Source organism: Aotus nancymaae, unplaced genomic scaffold (genome assembly GCF_030222135.1).
Source record: "Aotus nancymaae isolate 86718 unplaced genomic scaffold, 86718_ANA_hifiasm-v0.15.2.pri h1tg000062l, whole genome shotgun sequence".
Classification (NCBI taxonomy): Eukaryota; Metazoa; Chordata; class Mammalia; order Primates; family Aotidae; genus Aotus; species Aotus nancymaae.
This window is the reverse complement of record NW_026988476.1, coordinates 25178314-25198525: the sequence shown is the minus strand read 5'-3', so window position 1 is coordinate 25198525 and position 20212 is coordinate 25178314. Positions and strand designations below refer to the sequence as shown.

The 20212-nt window shown below is 38.8% G+C and overlaps 1 protein-coding gene across 4 annotated transcripts in view; it reads left to right on the top strand.

The window, feature by feature from the left end:
- Positions 1 to 1169: 1169 nt before the first annotated feature.
- Positions 1170 to 20212, top strand: part of DLGAP5 (DLG associated protein 5) — a 45084-nt gene continuing 26041 nt past the window's right edge. For all 4 annotated transcript variants that reach the window (XM_012451004.2, XM_064365886.1, XM_064365887.1 and 1 more), the window contains exons 1-10: positions 1170 to 1294; positions 3850 to 4085; positions 8239 to 8432; positions 10886 to 10948; positions 12037 to 12121; positions 12558 to 12680; positions 13957 to 14027; positions 16784 to 17058; positions 18154 to 18281; positions 18756 to 18882. In XM_012451004.2, coding sequence (XP_012306427.2) covers positions 3851 to 4085; positions 8239 to 8432; positions 10886 to 10948; positions 12037 to 12121; positions 12558 to 12680; positions 13957 to 14027; positions 16784 to 17058; positions 18154 to 18281; positions 18756 to 18882 — 1301 coding nt within the window. In that variant the 5' untranslated portion in view covers positions 1170 to 1294; position 3850. The remainder of the gene's footprint in view (positions 1295 to 3849; positions 4086 to 8238; positions 8433 to 10885; positions 10949 to 12036; positions 12122 to 12557; positions 12681 to 13956; positions 14028 to 16783; positions 17059 to 18153; positions 18282 to 18755; positions 18883 to 20212) is intronic.

The window sequence follows — 20212 nt, the reverse complement described above, 5'->3', positions numbered from 1 at the left end:
TTTTTTAAGTTAAACATACCCAGAATGACCCAGAAGTTCCACTCCTGTATTTCCTCAAGAGAAATAAAATATGCCCACAAGAACTTGTACAAGAACGTTTACAGCAACTTTGCTCATAATGGCCAAAAACTGAAAGCAATACAAAGCTGTCCACTGGTGAATGCATAAAGTCTTCAATGGAATGCCTCTCAATAACAAAAACTACTAGCTTCTGGTTCATGCAGACCCAAAAGAGTACCTATCACTTTCATTTTTATGGCATTAGAGATCAGAGGAGTGGTTGCTGATGCGGTGGGAGAAGGATTGGAAAGACACAGGCCACTTTTCTGAGTGATGGAAATGCTCCACGTCCTGATTGGGTGGTAGTTACACAGGTGTTTACATTTACCAAAACTCATCAAATTGTCCAGTGGGGAGAAAATGCTATTATTTTCACTGTACAAAAACTTCACCTCAACAAAAAATGGAATAGAAAAGAAAAAAAGGGGGAGGGGGGCTGGTGACGTTGAAAAGTAACACTAAATGATGTAAGGAGATAACTGGGGTAAGCCTTTTGTTTAAAATGTCTAGTAAAGAAAAGATTCTAGGAAGGTCTGCTGGATTCTGTGACTAAACAAGGATATTAAAAAGCCCTGAATCCAGCGTGGGCAACGTAGTGGGGCCCTGTCTCTACAAAAGTTTTTAAAAGTTAGCCCGGCATGGTGGTGCGCGCCTATAGCCCCAGCTACCCGGGAGCCTGAGGTGGGAGGATGGCTTGAACCCGGGAGGTCCAGGCTGCAGTGAGCAGTGGCCCACTGCATTCCAGCCTGGGCGACAGAGTGAGACCTTGTCTCAAAAAAAGAAAAAGAAAGAAAGAAAGAAAAAAGCACTGCGAGCTTTGGGGGAGATTCCCGCAGCCCAGTTTTGCCAGGGACCCAGCATCACCTCTCGGGCTCCGCTGCCCGCTCCCGCACTTTACCTGACAGGAGCGCCTCCACCGCTCCACCCCTTCTAATCCTGCGTGGTCGTCCCGCCTATTTTCCTTCCCGCACCCATCTTTTGAACTGTTCCTTCACCTTTCAATCAATTCAAATGTCGCACGGAGCAAACCAATCGCAAGCCTCGTCGAGTGGAAGGGGCGGGATCTTCCCCGGAAGTGTTGGTTAAAGTCCCTCCAATCAGAGGCTTAGTGCTGCAAGTTTGAATTTCGTGGAGGCTCGGGTTGTGAGGATTCCTGCTTCGGAGTTGGCGGTGGTCGTCCAGGTCAAGTGTTCCTTACTTTTGGTTTGAGGTTTCACGCTAGAAGGTGCCTCAGGTAGGTGGGTCTAGAAGGGTCTGAGGACCGGGGGCTGCGAGCGGGAGCCAGTCAGAGGCAGGCTCCTCTAGGACCGTGTTACCTTGCCTTTCCAGAAGCTGATAACGCGAGTCTCCAGAAGAATCAGTCTGTTTGCCGTGACCTATGTACTAGTCAGCGTTTCACCACCGGGGCGTAATTGGCATTTGGGGTGAAATTATTCTTCACGTCGAGGGACGTTTAGCATCCCTAGCTCCGACAATAAATTCCCGTAGCTCTTCCCAGATCCCATGACAACTAAAAACGCCCGGTTGAGAATATCTAGTCATGCAAAATTAACGATTCTAGCCCTGCAAGCTGGAGGAAACGCCACTCAGCCAAACAAAATTTAGGTGTGTGTCAAGAGCCAGGCTGCCTGGCTTGGGATCCCAGCTCTACCAGCTTTTAGCTATGCTAATGTGAGCAGTTAATTTACTTCATCTGTTCAAGAGCGATAATAGTAACTGCCTTTCAGGTTATTCTGATAATTATACCTTTAATGTTCTCGCTCTTTCTCTCTCTCTATTGCTGTGGATAGTGCTATCCCGTATTTAAAATAACTAATACATAAGTCTTAGTCGTTCTTCAACATTTAGCAAATTAATACTGCCGGAGATAACAAATAGTGGAAGAGAGTTCTTGATAAAAAGCACAGTCAGTTGTCATTTCCCTTGGGTCTTAGAGCTGAATGTTATTAACATGCAGGTCAGACAGATTCTCTCTTTTTTTTTTTTTTTTTTGAGGTGGAGTTTTGCTCTTGTTGCCCAGGCTGGAGTGCAATGGCACAATCTTGGCCCACTGCAACCTCTGCCTCCCGGATTCAGGTGATTCTCCTGCCTCAGCCTCCTAAGTAGCTGGTATTAGAGGCACTCGCCACTGTACCTGGCTAATTTTGTGTTTTTAATAGAGACGGGGTTTCTCCATGTTGGTCAGGCTGGTCTCGAACTCCCAACCTCAGGTGATCTGCCCGCCTCTGCCTCCCAAAGCGCTAGGATTACAGGCGTGAGCCACCGCACCCAGCCCAGATTCTCATTTTTTATGTTTTGTTGATTGCTTAGAATCATGTAACAATTTATTGCATTTCTTGTGCCAATTTTTCCATTATCTGGAGTTTTCTAGTAGATTTAGTTCTCGTTGAAGAATATACCATAGTGTGTCTATCACAGAGCCTCCCCCCTTCCCCCTGCTTTTTTTTTTTTAACTGCCAAGACTTCTGAGGATCAGTACCCTTTCTCCAGTTTGGCTTGATAGTTCTCTGTACCAGCTACACTGGTGACCCCTCAAACTCCACTTTTCTTTGTTCTCCCCAGCTGGATCCACTGACGTCGTCTTTTTTGTCCTCTTTTGTTTTGCTTGAATATAGATCTTTCCTAGAAAAAGGTTGTGCCAAGTAAACTATATGATCTCGTGTGTGTGCGTGTATGTATGTATGGCTTTTCTTTTTTTAAATTTATAGAGACGGGGTCATGCTATGTTGCCCAGGCTGGTCTCGAACTCTTGGGCTCAAGCAGTCCTCCTGCCTCTGCCTCCCATAGTGGTAGGATTACAGGCCTAAGCCACCGGGCGGGCCTAAACTATATGATTTCTTGTTCTTGTATGGATGAAAATAATGGAGCAAAGTGATACGGTTATTGTGAACTATATATTTGGTCTTGTTCTGTTTTCTGGAAAACTCCTAAAATCCTTGGATATCTTTTTGTATGCTAATGATTGACAGATGGCTGGAGGCCTCTAAATAGCTTCAGGATTGGGGCTGGTCACTAGACAGACCAAGCCAGGATTAGAGAGTTGGGACTTTCAGCCCCATCTCACAACCTCTGCAGAGGGGAGAGGAGCTAAAGGTTGATTTGATCGCCAATGGCCAATGATTTACTCACTCCTGTGTATGTAATGAAGCTACCATTAAAAAAAAAAAAAAAAAAAAAAAAAAAAACCTGGGTTTTGAGAGCTTCTAGATAGGTGAACACATGCAGGTTCCTAACCAGCAGTGCTACCTGAGAGAACGTGGAAGCTTCTTGTTCCTTTCCACATACCTTTCCCTGTGCCTCTCTATCCAACTATCTGTATCCAGTTGCCTGTTGATTGTCCCTACATGACTAGGAGGCACTTGGTGTGGGGTTTTTGGTTTTTTTTGGCTTTTGAAGAAATGTTAGACCACGTGCATTCATCATCATGGGTAAGGAAACCATTCTATACACAGTTCTTCACTTACTTACCCTATTTTCACCTTTAGTTCATGCTTTTCTTTTTGCGGTATTCTCTATGGTAAGCCCAGAGCCTCTTTTATTCTGTACTATAGCTTCTTGGCTTTCTCTTCATTGGTCAAGCAAATTCCTATTTAAAACTCCCAAACAGATTGTGGCTTCCTATGCTCTGATAATCTCCTTCCCACTTTTCAGTGTTACATAATTATTTCATTGTGCATTTTCATATTTTACTTCAGAAGGCTCTGAAGTGGGACAGGAGATGAACTGTAATCTTAATTTTTTAAACAATGAAAATTCATGTAAGTTGGGTTTTGTGCTTTTCCTTGACAGGATGTCTTCACATTTTGCCAGTCGACATAGGAAGGATTTAAGTACTGAAATGATTAGAACTAAAATTGCTCACAGAAAATCACTGTCTCAGAAAGAAAGCAGACATAAGGAATATGAACGAAATAGACACTTTGGTTTGAAAGATATAAATATTCCAACCTTGGAAGGTAGAATTCTTGTTGAATTAGATGAGACATCTCAAGAGCTTGTTCCAGAAAAGGCCAATGTCAAGCCAAGTAAGTAAAGATCTGTTGTAATTTTAAGAGCGAATAATAGTTGGTTTAATGCCTTTGTGAGTAAAAAACCCTGGCCAGAAGAGTTTTGAAATACTGTTCTAAATAACTTTTCTTTTTTGGTTTGTTTTTTGTTTTTGTTTTTTTAAATACAAGAGGCAGGGTCTCACTGTGTCACTCAGGCGGGAGTGCAGTGGTGTGCTCACTGTAACCTCAAATTCCTAGGCTCAAGGAATTCTTTTGCCTCAGTCTCCCAAAGTGTAGGGATTACAGGCATGAGCCATGGCGCCTGGCTCCTTAATAACTTGTTTTCTACAACTATTGTCTCTTAGGCAAAGCCATCCCTATGGAATATTATAACACTTTGTTATCCATATTGCCTTATAGAAATCCTAAAGTTCTTATGGAGCTTGGATAAGATAAGTGTTGACTAGATAAATTGATAAGAAATGTATAAATAGAATAAAGAATACATGAAATGAGTACTTTGTCAATGGAAACATTACTAAGAAAACAGCAAAGAATTCATCCTTGCAGTTTCCCCAGAAGGACTGGGACCATTAGGATGAAAAGAACCAACTAAAGGAGAAAGGAATAATCTCAGAAAAAGATGAAAATAGAGCGTCTTAGAAGGCAAAGGATGCTACAGAGAAGAGAAAGGAAACTGAGAAATGACTTTAGTCAGGAGTCACCATACTCCTATTTGTTGTGTTCATATAGCAGGCATTAGGAGCTAGATGGCATTGAAATAACACTAGGATAAATAGGGAGTGACAGAAAGAACCAAAATTTTTTTCTGAGAATGGGTAGTAGTATTACCTCCTAAGTCATCGCCTGGCCTGTACGCTTGCCCTCTCAAATACTCCATTTCTTAACCAAAATCTTTCAAATAGAAGTCTATGTCAATATGCTATTAAAATATCCTTTATTTCCCATTTGCAGAGGCTTAGAGATGGGAGTGTGCCTGATGTTTTAGAGAAATCAAGTAGATAACTGGTTAGAAAAGAATGAACAAGGGAGACAGATTGCATAGAATCCTAAGGACCATCATTGTAAGGACATTGGCTTTCACTCTGAAATAAGAGGCCATTAATGAGTGTTTATTTAGTCTGATTTGTGTTTTAAAAGGATCACTTTGGAGCCAGGCCTGTAGCCCCAGCTACTCCAGAGGCTGACACAGGAAGATCTTGAGCTCAGGAGTTTGAAGCTTTAGTGTGCTATGATGGTGCCTGTGAATAGCCACTGTACTCAGACCTGGGCAACACAAAGAGATCCTATCCCTTAAAAAAGGATCACTTTGGCTGCTGTGTTGAGAATAGATTGTGGGTTAGTAGGTATGGCATCAGGAAGAGCAGTAAGTAGACTATTGCAGTAATTTAGTTGATATTAAAATATGAAAAGTCAAGGGAAAACTAGTAAAGAACCAGGGAACAGTGCAAAGTAATGCAAAAGGATAACCAGAAGAATGTGCTATCCTAGAAACCAAGTGGAAAAGTGCATATCAAGGAGGAGAGACTGATTAACTATATTAGTATTGCTTGTTAGATCCAGTATATGAGAGGTGAGAATTTGGACTTCACCACTGTGGAAGTCATTCGTGATCTTGATGAATAGTTTGGTGGAGTGAGATTCAGGGAGTGAAACTCAGATTAGAATGGGTGAGTATAATCAAACCCTTAGATATAATTTCTAGTTTATAGAAAACATGGTAAACAAATACAGCTTGCAGGACATTTCAGTAGGAAAACTGACTACCTTTTGTCAGTAAGACAAGGCATGAAGAGTGGGGAGGAGGCTCTGTTTTGTATGAAGAGACTTAAAAGACATGGTGGCTCACGCCTGTAATCCCAGCACTTTGGGAGGCGGGCAGATCATGAGGTCAGGAGATCATGGCCAACATGGTGAAACCTCATCTTTACTAAAAATACAAAAATTAGCTGGGTATGATGGTGTGTGCCTGTAAACCCAGCTACTTTAGAGACTGAGGGAGGAGAATCGCTTGAACCCAGAGGCGGAGATTGCAGTGAGCCAAGATTGTGCCACTGCACTCCAGCCTGGCAACAGAGCGAGACTCAGTCTCAAAAAAAAAAAAAAAAAGGACATCCAAATAAAATATGTAGATCTTACTTGGTTCTTGACTTAAATAAATAGATGGCTTAAAAGGCTTCTTTGAAGCAAATAGAGAAGTTTAAATCTGGACCCTCTAATAGATAACAAGGAATTACTGCTGATTTTGTTTAGTGTGATGATGATGTGTTAAGGCTATGAAAGGAAATGTCTTTGTTTTTTAGAAGTATATACTGAAGTATTTAGAGATGAAATCTTCTAAGTATAATTTGTTTTAAACAACTCCAGGAAAATTTTCATAATCATTGAATCTGGGTAATAGGCATATGAGGTTCATTATAATTCTGATTGTATATTAGAAATTTTTTATAATTTTCAAAATAAGAGAGGGGTTGTAAAGAGTGTTGGAAGTAGCCCAGGTGCAGTGGCTCATGCCTGTAATCCTAGTTCTTTGGGAGGTTGAGGTGGGTGGATTACCTGAGGTCAGGAGTTCAAGACCAGCCTGGGCAACATGGTGAAACCCCATCTCTACTAAAAATACAAAAATTAGCCGAGTATGGTGGCACGTGCCTGTAATCCTAGCTCCTAGGGAGGCTGAGGCAGGAGAATTGCTTGAACCTAGGAAGCAGAGGTTGCAGTGAGCCTAGATAACACCAGTGCACTTCAGCCTGGGTGACAGAGCGAGACTCAGTCTGAAAAAAAAAAAAAGTGTTGAAAGTGGAAATACAGATAACTCTCTTGAATTTTGCCTTAAATGGGACTAGAGAAATTACTACATGTTTGTAGCTTTGTGACGGCAACAGTTCAGTAGAGGAAAAAATAGATAAGTGAGAGGATAAGTTGCTGGAAGAATGTCCTTGAATAGATGAGAAGGAATGGAGTATATCTGTTATAATAAATAGCACCTATAATTGTATTATTTATCCCAAAACTTAGCAGCTTAAAACAATAAACATTGATTATTTAATACAATTTTTGTGGGTCAGAAATTTGAGCCAAGATGTCATCCAGAGGTGTATCTGAAGTCTTAACTGAAACTGGAGGATCTGCCTCCAGGATGATGGACTCATGAACAGCAAGTTGGTGCTGGCTTTTGGCAGGAGGCCATAGTTCTTTGTCATATGGACATCTCAGTAGGACTGCTTAAGTATTCTTAAGGCCCCACATGGCACCTGGCTTCCCTCAGAGCAAATGACTCTTCAAGAGAGAGCAAGGCAAACACTACCTAGTTTTATTTTATTATTATTATTTTTTTTGGAGACGGAGTTTTGCTCTTGTCACCCAGGCTGGAGTGCAATGGCGCGATCTCGGCTCACTGCAACCTCCGCCTCCTGGGTTCAGGCAATTCTCCTGTCTCAGCCTCCTGAGTAGCTGGGATTACAGGCACGCGCCACCATGCCCAGCTAATTTTTTGTATTTTTGGTAGAGACGAGGTTTCACCATGTTGACCAGGATGGTCTCGATCTCTTGACCTCGTGATCCACCCACCTTGGCCTCCCAAAGTGCTGGGATTACAGGCGTGAGCCACCGTGCCCGGCTTAGTTTTAGAAGTCATATTCCATTATTCCTGTAATACTCTCTTGATCACATGAGTCAGCCCTATTCAGTGTGAGAGGGGATGACACAGGGCAAGATTACCAGGAAGTGAGGATTGGTAGAGGTCAGCTTGGATGCTGGCTATCATACAAGTTAATTAATTTAAAAGTGAAGTAATAGATGCCTAGTACATAGCAAGCATTTAATATTTGAACACATGAAGGCAAAATGAATACAAATTTTAAAAGACTAGGGGTTGAAATAACTTGTGGTTAGAGTGCTAAAGAATTAACAGGAAATATTAAAAGCATTTCCTTTGTGTGGAGGAGTCTTGCTATGTTACTCAAGCTGAACTTGAACTCCTGGGCCCAATGATCCTTCTGCCTCAGCCTCCCCAGTAGGTTGGACTACAGATGTGTCACTGTGCCTGGCTTATTGAAAGCATTTTTTAGAAGCAGTTGAAATGACACAAAAATAATTGTTTAGACATTTGTACAATTTTTCATCTGAAATGTTTTATATATTGTGCTGTTTTGGTTTTTTTCCTGCCTAGAGTCAATGAAAACTATTCTGGGTGATCAACGAAAACAAATGCTCCAAAAATACAAAGAAGAAAAGCAACTTCAAAAATTGAAAGAGCAGAGAGATAAAGCTAAACGAGGAATATTTAAAGTGGGTCGTTATAGACCTGATATGCCTTGTTTTCTTTTATCAAACCAGAATGTTGTGAAAGCTGAGCCAAAAAAGGTAAATTTAGTGTCTTAATAAAAAGGAATAGTTTCTTTTATTTGGAATTTTCTTCAAGACATTAATGACTAAAATAACCCCTTTCCCTTAGTCTCTTTATTTACTTAAGTGGTTGGTAGAAGGTGGGAGTGACATAATAGTAGTTCAGAAGAATGAAAATCAGGTCTCTTGAGATAGCTGTAGGTAAGTTGAGATGGGATAAAACTAGGCAAATGGGTAGAACCAGGTTGAACAATGTTATGCAAAGAATTTCGTGTTTATCCTGTAGGTTATGAAGAATCAGGAGAAGTTTTAAATAAGGGTAGTGCCACTGTCAAATTAATAATTCAGGAAAATACCATAGCCCTAAAGATTTTAGTCTGGAAAGGGAAGCATTTATAGATAGGGAGACCAATTGTGAGACTACTGTAATGGAATAGGTGGGCTAGAATAGGTGGAAAGGGGCAGTGGGTTTTTAAATGAGAAGATAGGTGTAAGACATCTAAAGAAAGGCATTTGACAGGACTGGTGGCCGAGTAGATGGTGAGGGGTAAAGGAAATTGAAAAAGCAGAGAGAAGATTCTGAAGCTATTAGTTTGATTAACCATATAAATTATGCTGCTGCTAAAAGAAATAAGAAAAGGAACAGGTTTAAGTGGGTGCATGCTAATAACCTTTTAAAAAATCTTAAATTTGTATAGACCATCTAGATACCAGTGAGTAAAAATTTGGAAAGCAAGATGGAAATTGGTGCTAGGATGTAGATTTAGGATATAATATTGGGAGTATGGATGGGAGTTTAAGCTGTAGGACTGAGACCATTCCAATAAGGATATATAAAATTATGAAAAAGTGGGCTCTAGAGAGCACCTTTAGGTGGGCAGAAGTCAGGTACCAACCAGGCTGAGGACTGGGCAGAGAGGCAAGAGAACTAAAAGGATAGAAGGTTAAAGGCAGAGTAATCTAAAGGAGAGCCTGGTCAGTGAGTCAGGAAGGATAAAGTTTGAACAAAAGCAGCTAGATTGTAAATTTGTAGTCACTGATCATTTGTAGTCACTGATGATCTCATTGACTGTATGTACATTCCTGATTTAAGTAAAACTTGAATATTATTCTTGGCCTTGTAAATCTCACTGATTCATTGGACAGATCCTTGGTTATTTACTCTGGTATAACCTTAGTATAATATGGAAGAGACCAAAACTAATAGGATACAATTCAAGGTAGCAAGATGTAGATAAATATATTCTATATGAGAGGAGGGAGAGATTGTTTCTGTTTGGAGGAACGACAAAGAACTACTCTTGGAAAGGGTTAGATTTAAGCTGGCTTTTCAAGAACATGTAGGATACCAATCACTGGTTTAAACTCCAAACAACTATTTAAAAAGTGTTAAATAGAAACAGAGGTACATCATGGTATTAAATAATAAGATTCACCAATCATTGTTTTTATATTCTATTTATATGGTAGCCATTGATGAATTCTGCTTTCTTTATCCACTCTAGAGGAAAGACTAGTTTTTAGCACTAGGTTTTCACTGATTAGAAGAAAATGGTTTCTAATCTAGAGAAGTCTGCCTTCTAAAGAAGGCTTCTTAAGGAATTTTACAGACTTAGTAAATATCTTATCACTTTTTAATCATTTTTTCTCTTAATAGAGTTTTCCACATTTTGTGATCAAGTCTCTGTTTTCTTTTTTTTTCTTTATTTTTTTTTTTTTGAGACGGAGTTTCACTTTTGTTACCCAGGCTGGAGTGCAATGGCGCAATCTCGGCTCACTGCAACCTCCGCCTCCTGGGTTCAGGCAATTCTCCTGTCTCAGCCTCCTGAGTAGCTGGGATTACAGGCACGTGCCACCATGCCCAGCTAATTTTTTGTATTTTTAGTAGAGACGGGGTTTCACCATGTTGACCAGGATGGTCTCGATCTCTTGATCTCGTGATCCACCCACCTCGGCCTCCCAAAGTGCTGGGATTTCAGGCGTGAGCCACCACTCCCAGCCTAAGTCTCTGTTTTCTTATGGACAGTGGACAAGTGCATAATTATGAGAATCAAAATTGTTAAAACTCAAAACTAGGAAAGCTGTAAGATAGCTTTTTATAAATAGAAAACAAAGATCCTAATACTCTAATCTGCTCATCTGTGGCATTCTTATTGTCTAGTTAATCATATTAATGAGGATTACAATACTTGGAAAATGTGGTTTGAAATTTCTTTCTCACTGAGAAATATGAGTGATTTTTGAAGTTATTAACTTAATTTAAATCAGGCTAGAACCAGAAAAAAATAGGAATTTAAGTGAGTGAGTATCTTTTTGCAACTATAAGGGATTAAGGATAGAATTTAACTTTACAAAGGGAACTTTATTTTGTAATAAGATATGGAAGTAAACCTTTGCCACTTCTTTTTTCTTTTTTTTTCATATTTGCCAGTTCTTTTTTTTAAAGTTTATTTTCTTTTGAATATTCTAAGGCTATTCCATCTTCTGTACGGATTACAAGGTCAAAGGCCAAAGACCAGATGGAGCAGACTAAGGTATAGTTGATAGTAGATAATTGTTACTAAAATGATAAATTGTACTTTTTTACAGAGTGAATAAATTCACTTTTAATCTAATATCAGATTCAAACATAATGGTTAATTTACTAGAGTTAACAGGTATGAAAGTCACTGTTTTTGGTATGGTGATGTAGAGTAATTTCACTTAAAATATTTGCTCCAACATTCCTTATGAGATCCATGGCAAACTGTCTTTGTGTCACACTCTTGTTTTGTTTACTGGGTTCCTGTTATGCATTCAAGTTACCTGCATGAAATGCAGATGGGAAGGAAAAGACACAGGGTAGGTGTTATAAACTTATGGGTCTTCACAATGCTGTAATGAAGATATTAGGAGGGTTACTAAAAGTGAAGTGGGCAAAGGGAAATAGTATGCCTCTTTATCAGGAAAGGAAGCTAAGTTCCATGTATGCATATGTAATATATTTTGCATTGCTATGATGTTTCTGGCATTGTGGGCTTTTGGATATAATAATAAACTAAATTTCCTGTCTTTGTGGAACTTACATGTAAGGCAGTTAAAAAAAAGACCAAACATAATATGTCAGAAGATCATAAGTATTATGGAGGAGATTTTTAAAAAGGGAGATGGTATGTACTAGAAGTAGGTGTGGGGTAGAATTTTGATTGGGCGGTCAAGGAAGGCCTCTCTGAGATGAAAGCCTTTTGAGTAAAGTCATTATGGAAGTGGAGGAGAGAACCATGGAAAAGAGCTTTTCATCCAGGAGAAGCATTTTCTAGGCAAAATTAAAATCTCTTGAAGTGAAAGCATGTTTGGAGTGTTTAAAAACCTTCAGAAGGCAAGTTATATTTAGTAGTTTTTAATAGCTTGGGTTATTTGCATTTTCTAAAATCTGTGATTCTGAAAAAGGATGTAAGCTTTTTTGGAAGCTTAATGGAAAGCTTTTTTATTTTATCTCATTTTTATTTGAGGTAGTAGTTTTTTTTTGGTTGGATCATTTACAATGATCATATTTCAGATGAGGAATCAATTTATGGATTAAAAATGTGGTGGTTTGATTCATTTTGCAATTAAATCACATAGCACCTAATCTCTTAAATAGATTGATAATGACAGTGATGTTCAAGCAGTCCGACCTGGTCAAAGACAAACTTCTGAAAAGAAAGTGTCAGACAAAGAGAAAAAAGGTAGGAATATTAGCAATTACTATAAATTCTCTAAAGCTACCACAGCCATAACTTTTTTAAGTGTCCAGAAGGTCAACTGGAATCTATTTATTTATTTATTTATTTGAGACAGACTTGTCGCCCAGGTTGGAGTGCAGTAGCGCAATCATAGCTCACTGGAGCCTCCACCTCCTGGGCTCAAGTGATCCTCCCACTTCAGCCTCCTGAGTAGCTGGAACTACAGGCTTGCCACCATGCCCAGCTGATTTTTATAGTTTTTTTAGATACGGGATCTCACTATGTTGCCCAGGCTGGTTTCAAACTTCTGAGCTGAAGTGATCCTCCCGCCTCAGCCTCCTGAGTAGCTGGGACTACAGGCATGCACTACCATGCCCGGCTTCACAGCCATAATTTAATAACTACAAAGTACTTTTGATTATTTTTATTTTCCGCACAGTTGTGCAGCCTGTAATGCCCACGTCATTGAGAATGACTCGATCAGCTACTGAAGCGGCAAAGCAGGTTCCCAGAACAGTCTCATCTACCACAGCAAGAAAGCCAGTCACAAGAGCTGCTAATGGTAAGAACTATTCCTTGATCAGTTACTGAACTACAATCTTTGGTCCTTGAGGTTTTTGTATTCTGTTTCAAAAATCAACAAGTACTTTGAGTAGGAGAGAAGGAAACAGGAAATTGTAATTGCTGAAACTAGATTCTGTGCTTTGACATCCAGTTAGCAAATCATGGATGCCCAAACATTGAAGACCTGAATTGGTATAAGCAGTGTTTCAAAGTGAAAAATTAGTGGTCCTAATAAATCATAGTTCATTTATTTGGGGCAATACAATGTAGCCATTAAGAACAATATTATAAAAGAGCACTTAATGACATGGTTCATGATATATTAAGTGGGCAAAGAAAAGCAGGTCAAACTCTGTACAGTAGGATCACAATTCTAAAAAACAGTATTTTTAGTGATTATGTGGATATAGGACTGGAAAACCATACCCTACGTGACAACTGAGTAATGAAATCTGGGTGATTTTTCGTTGCTGTTCTTTGCAGTCTTTTGTATTTTTCTAATTGTCTGTAATAAATATGTACAGGTTGAGCAACCCTAATCAAAACATCCAAAATCCTGAGCCACCGACATGACATTTAAAGGTCATGCTCAAAGGAAATGCTCATTGGAGTATTTCAGATTTTAGATTTTTGTATCAGGTATGCTGAACCTGTAAGTATAATGTGTATATTCCAAAATCTGAGATCTAAAATACCTCTGGTTTCAAGCATTTTGGATATGGGATACTTAATCTGTATTTGGTATTCAGAGGGAAAAGGTAAAACACTCTGGCTTTGAAAACAGATGGTCTGTACTTGGCAGGAAATTCCATTTGCTTTTAACTTCTTTTTTTTTTTTTTTTTTTGAGACGGAGTTTCGCTCTTGTTACCCAGGCTGGAGTGCAATGGTGCGATCTCGGCTCACTGCAACCTCCGCCTCCTGGGTTCAGGCAATTCTCCTGCCTCAGCCTCCTGAGTAGCTGGGATTACAGGCAGACGCCACCATGCCCAGCTAATTTTTTGTATTTTTAGTAGAGACGGGGTTTCACCATGTTGACCAGGATGGTCTCGATCTCTTGACCTCGTGATCCACCCGCCTCGGCCTCCCAAAGTGCTGGGATTACAGGCGTGAGCCACTGCGCCCGGCTTTAACCTCTTTTATAATATGGCTTTTTATAATAAAAATCCTTCAAAACATGTATTCCTCCTGTTGCTTCTTTTCCTTTCCCAAGTTATCTAGTATTTTAATGTAGCATTTCTATCTAGTAAAATATTTTATTTTATTGTTATTTTAGAAAACGAACCAGAAAGAAAGGTGCCAAATAAAGGAAGACCTGCCAAAAACATAGAAACAAAACCTGACAAGGTAGAGAATAAACATCTTTTTACTTCTAGATGCTTTGAAAATCTCATTGCTACTTTCATAAAGTTGAAATTAAACATACAGAACTGCTTCAGGAGGTTAACCTACATGTATGTTTAAACTTCCTGAACCAGGCCAGGCACGGTGACTCACAACTGTAATCCCAGCACTTTGGGAGGCCGAGGTGGGCAGATCATCTGAGGTCAGGAATTCTAGACTAGTCTGACCAACATGGAGAAACTTGGTCATTACTGAAAATACAAAATTAGCCAGGCATGGTGTTGCATGCCTGTAATCCCAGCTACTCGGGAGACTGAGGCAGGAGAATCGCTTGAACCTGTGAGGCAGAGGTTGCAGTGAGCCAAGATCCGTGCCATTGCACCCCAGCCTGAGTAAACAAGTTAAACTCCATTTAAATAAATAAAATTAAAAATAAATAAAAAACTTCCCAGACCATAAGAAAGCATCAAGAGGATTTGTTCTTGTTGTTTTTCAGGTATCTTATTTTCAGAGCTTTTTTTTTTTTCTGAGAGAGTCTCGCTTTGTTGCCCAGGCTGGGGTGCAGTGGTATGATCTTAGCTCACTGCAACCGCTGCTTCCCAGGTTCAGGTAATTCTCCTGCCTCAGCCTCCCAAGTAGCTGGAACTGCAGGCACGTGCCACCACGCTCCGCTAAATTTTGTATTTTTAGTAGAGACGGGATTTCACCATATTGGCCAGGTTGGTCTCGAACTCCTGACCTCGTTATCCACCTGCCTTGGCCTCCCAAAGTGCTGGGATTACAGATGTGAGCCAGTGTGCCCTTCAGAGTTTTATATGTAGGGAAAGCATAATTTGGTTAGAAGATGGAGAAAAATAATAAAAACACAGCTGAGAGAAACCTTTATGTGGGAATTAGCCAACACATAGGATGGAGTGGGGTGAAATGCATTGACTTTGGATTCATTTAGGCCTAGGTTTGAATACTCTCTCTGCTTCCAATTAGCTATATAACCCTGGTCAAGTTATGTAATTTATGAGTTTGTTTTCTTATTCCTAACATGGAATACCTACATAGAGTAGTTGTAAGAATTAAATAAACTAAAATTTCTGCCAGCATCTGCAATGGTTTCTAATAAGGTCTTCAAAAAAATATGCCCCATTTGAGGACCCCTTGGCTTATAAATCTATGGTATAATTTCTTTTTTTTTTTTTTTGAGACAGAGTCTCACTCTGCTGCCCAGGCTGGAGTGCAATGGTGCCATCTCAGCTCACTGCAGCCTCCACTTCCGGGGTTGAAGTGATTCTCCTGCCTGTGCCTCCCGAGTAGCTGGGATTATAGCTGCGTGCCACTACACCCATCTGACTTTTGTATTTTTGGTAGAGATGGCATTTCACCATGTTGCCCAGGGTAGTCTTGAGCTCCTGTCCTCAGGTGACCCACCTGCCTTGGCCTCTCAAAGTGCTAGGATTACAGGCATGAGCCACTGCTCCCCACCAGTGTAATTTCTTAATTAAAAAAAAAATAACAAAGATTAAGTAACCTAGCTAGATTCTTAGTAAAAAATCAAACACAGATCAAGAAAGGAAACATACAATGAATCTTCGAAGATAAAGCAGCTGGACCTTATAGGTCCTCCCTTCAGATTTATTTTACCCTTAAGGGTTATCACTAATTTTTGCTTTGACTGCCATGCTAGCCTCAACAGTGTTACTACTTAAACTTTTGTCCAGGTTGAAATACCTGGGTTTGAATTCATAATCTTATTAAAAATCAGAAGCTGGCCGGACGCAGTGGCTCACGCCTGTAATCCCAGCCTTTGGGAGGCCGAGGCAGGTGGATTACGAGGTCAAGAGATCGAGACCATCCTGGTCAACATGGTGAAACCCTGTCTCTACTAAAAATACAAAAAATTAGCTGGGCACGGTGGCGCATGCCTGTAATCCCAGTTACTCAGGAGGCTGAGGCAGAAGAATTGCTTGAACCCAGGAGGCGGAGGTTGCAGTGAGCTGAGATCACGCCACTGCACTCCAGCCTAGGTAACAAGAGCAAAACTCCGTCTCAAAAAAAAAAAATCAGAAGCCTAGAAACCTCTAGAAATTATATTTAAATACCAAGTAACAAGTTGACTTGAAATAGTAAATATGCTTTGTATTTTTTATGGTTAATCTTTTGTGTCACATTGAAAAGTATTGCTCTTGTGGTAAAGTTACTTATAAACTAAGGTTATTTAAGTAAAGGATTTGGTCCTTAACAATAGTCATTCCATAATGTTAGATTTTTTATATTAAACCATTGTAATTATCAACATAATTTAAGTAAAAAGGTCTATGTTTGTTGAATAAGTTTTACCATATTAATTTTCCATTATCTTTTAATTTGTTGTAATTTCTAAAAGATATTAGTCTTTTTTTTCTTTTCTTTTTTCTTTTTTTTTTTAAAAGTGGTTTCACCATGTTGGTCAGGCTGGTCTTGAACTCCCGACCTCAGGTGATCTGCCCGCCTTGGCCTCCAAAGTGCTTGGATTACAGGCGTGAGCCACCGCGCCTGGCCGACATTAGTCTTTTAGTAAGAATTGGTTCTCTTTATTCCTGGGGAATAGCAATGGTTTAGCGTAACCAGTCTTCTGATTCCATGTATATACTTAATTGTATCTGTTTTTGTCTCTCAAATTATGTACGTAGTACATATATTTCAGTCGTCATGTTTTCAGACATATAAAAATTGGTTGAATATATCCTCAGAAGAGAGAAATCTTACTTTGTCAACTCACATCCTAGGGTATTTCTTGTAAAGTCGATAGTGAAGAAAATACTTTGGATTCACAAACTAGTGCAACAAATGGAATGGATCCAGATGGAGTCTTATCAAAAATGGAAAACTTACCTGAAATACATTCTGCAAAAATGAAAGGGAAGAATTCCTTCGCACCTAAAGATTTTACATTTCAGCCACTGGGTGGTCTCAAGACCTATCAAGTAACACCTATGACTCCCAGAAGTGCCAATGCTTTTTTGACACCCAGTTACACCTGGACTCCTTCAAAAACAGAAGTGTAAGAATGTAATATTAATAAGTCCTTTGCTAAGATGGGTAATAAATGCCTTTCTTATATTTAGCCTGTGCTCTTAAAAAGTTATTTAGCTATTGAACTATGTTAGTTATGAACCATGAAATTTTTTTCTTTTAAAAAATTCTTCAGAAGGTACAATAATGTACTTGACAGTTTCTATATTTCCTATGCATTGTTATTTTCACTATACAATTTGGGGTTTTTTTGTTTTTAATAAGTGACGTAACAAAATAACATTTTTCAAAATAAGAAAATTGTTATAATACTGTAGCTCAGATAAGACTTTTTCCTCATTTTTTTCTGGCTCAGTATTTAGAAAAACTGCTTCTGGAGACAAAAATGATTAATTTGTAAAACAAAGGAAAAATCAGTTGGAACCTTTAAAAGAAAAGGCAAGATCGTTTTGCAAATACTGGCTGGCAGCAAATATACTAGAAACTGCTCAGCAGCATCTAAGACTATTAAGTGTTTATGTTCTGTTAAGAAATCTTCATCCGAGTCATGGCACCAAAAAAAGTAAATAAATAAAAATTTTAAAAAATCTTCAAAATCACTAGTCGCGGCGGTTCACGCCTGTAATCCGAGCACTTTGGGAGGCTGAGGCAGGCGGATCACCTCAGGTCAGGAGTTCAAGACCACCCTGGTGCAACATGGTGAAACCTTGTCTCTGCTGAAGATATAAAAAATTAGCCGGGCACGGTGGCACTTGCCTGTAATCCCAGCTACTCTGGATGACTGAGGCTGGAGAATTGCTTGAACCCAGGAGGTGGAGGTTGCAGTGAGCCAGAGATCGGGCCATTGCACTCCAGCCTGGGCAAAAGGGCAAGACTCTGTCTCAAAAAAAAAAAAAAAAAAAAAGTCTTCAAAATATTTGAATCTCATTACACTTAATTAGTAAAGATGGACATTCACACTATAGGTGTTTAAATTTTCTCCCCTCCAGAATGCACATTTTTTAAAAAAAGAAGAATTTCTTTTTTAGCCCAGATTTATAAAAAGTGACACAACTTTGAAACCCCTTAAATTAGATATATAGAGTTCATGTTTCATGAAGTATATTTTTGCTATTGTTTTTAGTGATAAGTCTCAAGAAGCAACAAAAGAAATTTTGGCACAAAAATGTAAAACTTACTCTACCAAGACAGTGCAGCAGGATTCAAATAAACTGCAATGTCCTTTGGGTCCTCTGACTGTTGGTCATGAAGGTATAGTATTTAATTAATGTATTTATTTATTAATTTAATGTATTTATTTTTTAGACTAATGTTATTAATAATACAAAACATCTTTTACTTTCAGGTATAGTAATTTAAATTTTTACTTTTCTGGATTATTAATTGTCAGATTAGTTTAGAGCCCTTTTTCACCGTATCATTTGCGGATATGAACTAAGGGTCATATATGAACTCACTGTCAGAAAAAACGGGAAGGCATGGGTAAAGATATCTGAAGACAGAATTGGAGTGAAGAATACAGAGAAAAGGGGAAATAAATGTAAATTTAAAGAAAAAAATATTCAGAGCTACTTTAGGGGAAATGTGAATGAAGTCATTGAGACAGAAATAAAATTTTAAAATTAAACATGGAAAAAAATTGAAGGATTTTTAAAAGTTCTTTTTAGGGGCTGTCATTTTAGGAATTGTTGCTTTGAAATTTATATGTTAAGACTTTCTTTATAGAACATGTTTTAAATAAAAATGAAGCTACCACTAAAGATTCAAATGACCTTCCAATAAAAGAAGTCTCATCACTTGAAACAAATGAAGGTCAAATATCTCAGCCCTACCATGATGTGCCATATTTCAGGTATGTCTGTCTGTTTCTAGTGTAAGAATTTTGTATTAATATCTAGACATGTAAAACCCAAACTGAAAATTTTTAACCTTCATACAGTGGGAGGAAATCTGACGTTAGGTGATTTTCTCTTATCTTTTAAATTTTAATTCTTTTTTTTGATAACTAGTACATTCGTGTGGTTCCTAATTCAAAAGGTACAAGTGAGAAGTCTCCTTCTCAGCACTGTGTCCCAACTGCATAATTTGAACCTTTAATGAAGGCCAGTGTTACTCATTTCTTGTGAATACTTCCATGGATAGTTAATGCATGTAGACAAATACAAACATACACAATTTTTCTTTTTTAAAAATACAGACAATAGCATACAATACACACTATTCTGTTTGCAAATCAAATAGATGAGAAGTATCTCACTATATTTTTACTATTCATTTGTTGTATTGTACGTATCTTTTTTGAGAATGACTTTATTTTATTTTGTTTATTTATTTATTTATTTGAAATGGCTGCACTCTGTTTCCTAGGCTGGAATACAGTGGCATGATCTCAGCTCACTGCAGCCTGCGCGTCCTGAGCTCAAGCCATCCTCCTACCAGTGGGCAGCTAATTTTGTTTTTTATTTTTTCGTAGAGACAGGGTCTTACCATATTGCCCAGGCTGGTCTTGAACTCACAGGCTTAAGTGATTCTTTTGCCTCAGCCTCCCAAACTGTTATGATTACAGACATGAGCCATTGCATCCAGCTTAATTTCTTTTTTAGGGCACTGGATTTTAGCATTATAAGGGATTTTAGAGGTAGCTAAATCCATTGTGTTGTTCAACTAAGTTATTGAGATATCTGACCAACTAGATAATGTCAGAGCTAAACCGTTTCTGCTTTCTCATTCATTAATCGTCATGCTGTGTTGTTGAATATAAACAACTCAAGTTTTTTGTTTTGGTTTGGTTTTTGTTTTTTTTTTTTTGAGACAGGGTCTCTGTCACCCAGGCTGGAGTGCAGTATCTCAATCTTAGCTCACTGCAGCCTTGAACTCCCAACCTCCTACTTCAGCCTCCTGAGGAGCTGGGTCTATGTCTGTTGGTTTCTAGTGTAAGAATTTTATATTAATATCTAGACATTTAAAACTAAAACTAAAATTTTTTAACCTTAATATAGTGGGGGTAAACTGACGTTAGGTGATTTTCATTTATCTTTTAAATTTTAATTATTTTCTTTGATAACAGGCGGATGCCACCACGCCCGGGTAATTGTTTTTGTATTTTTTCTTTTTTAGTAGAGATTGGTTTTCACCATGTTTTCCAGGCTGGTCTGGAACTCCTGGGCTCAAGTGATCCACTT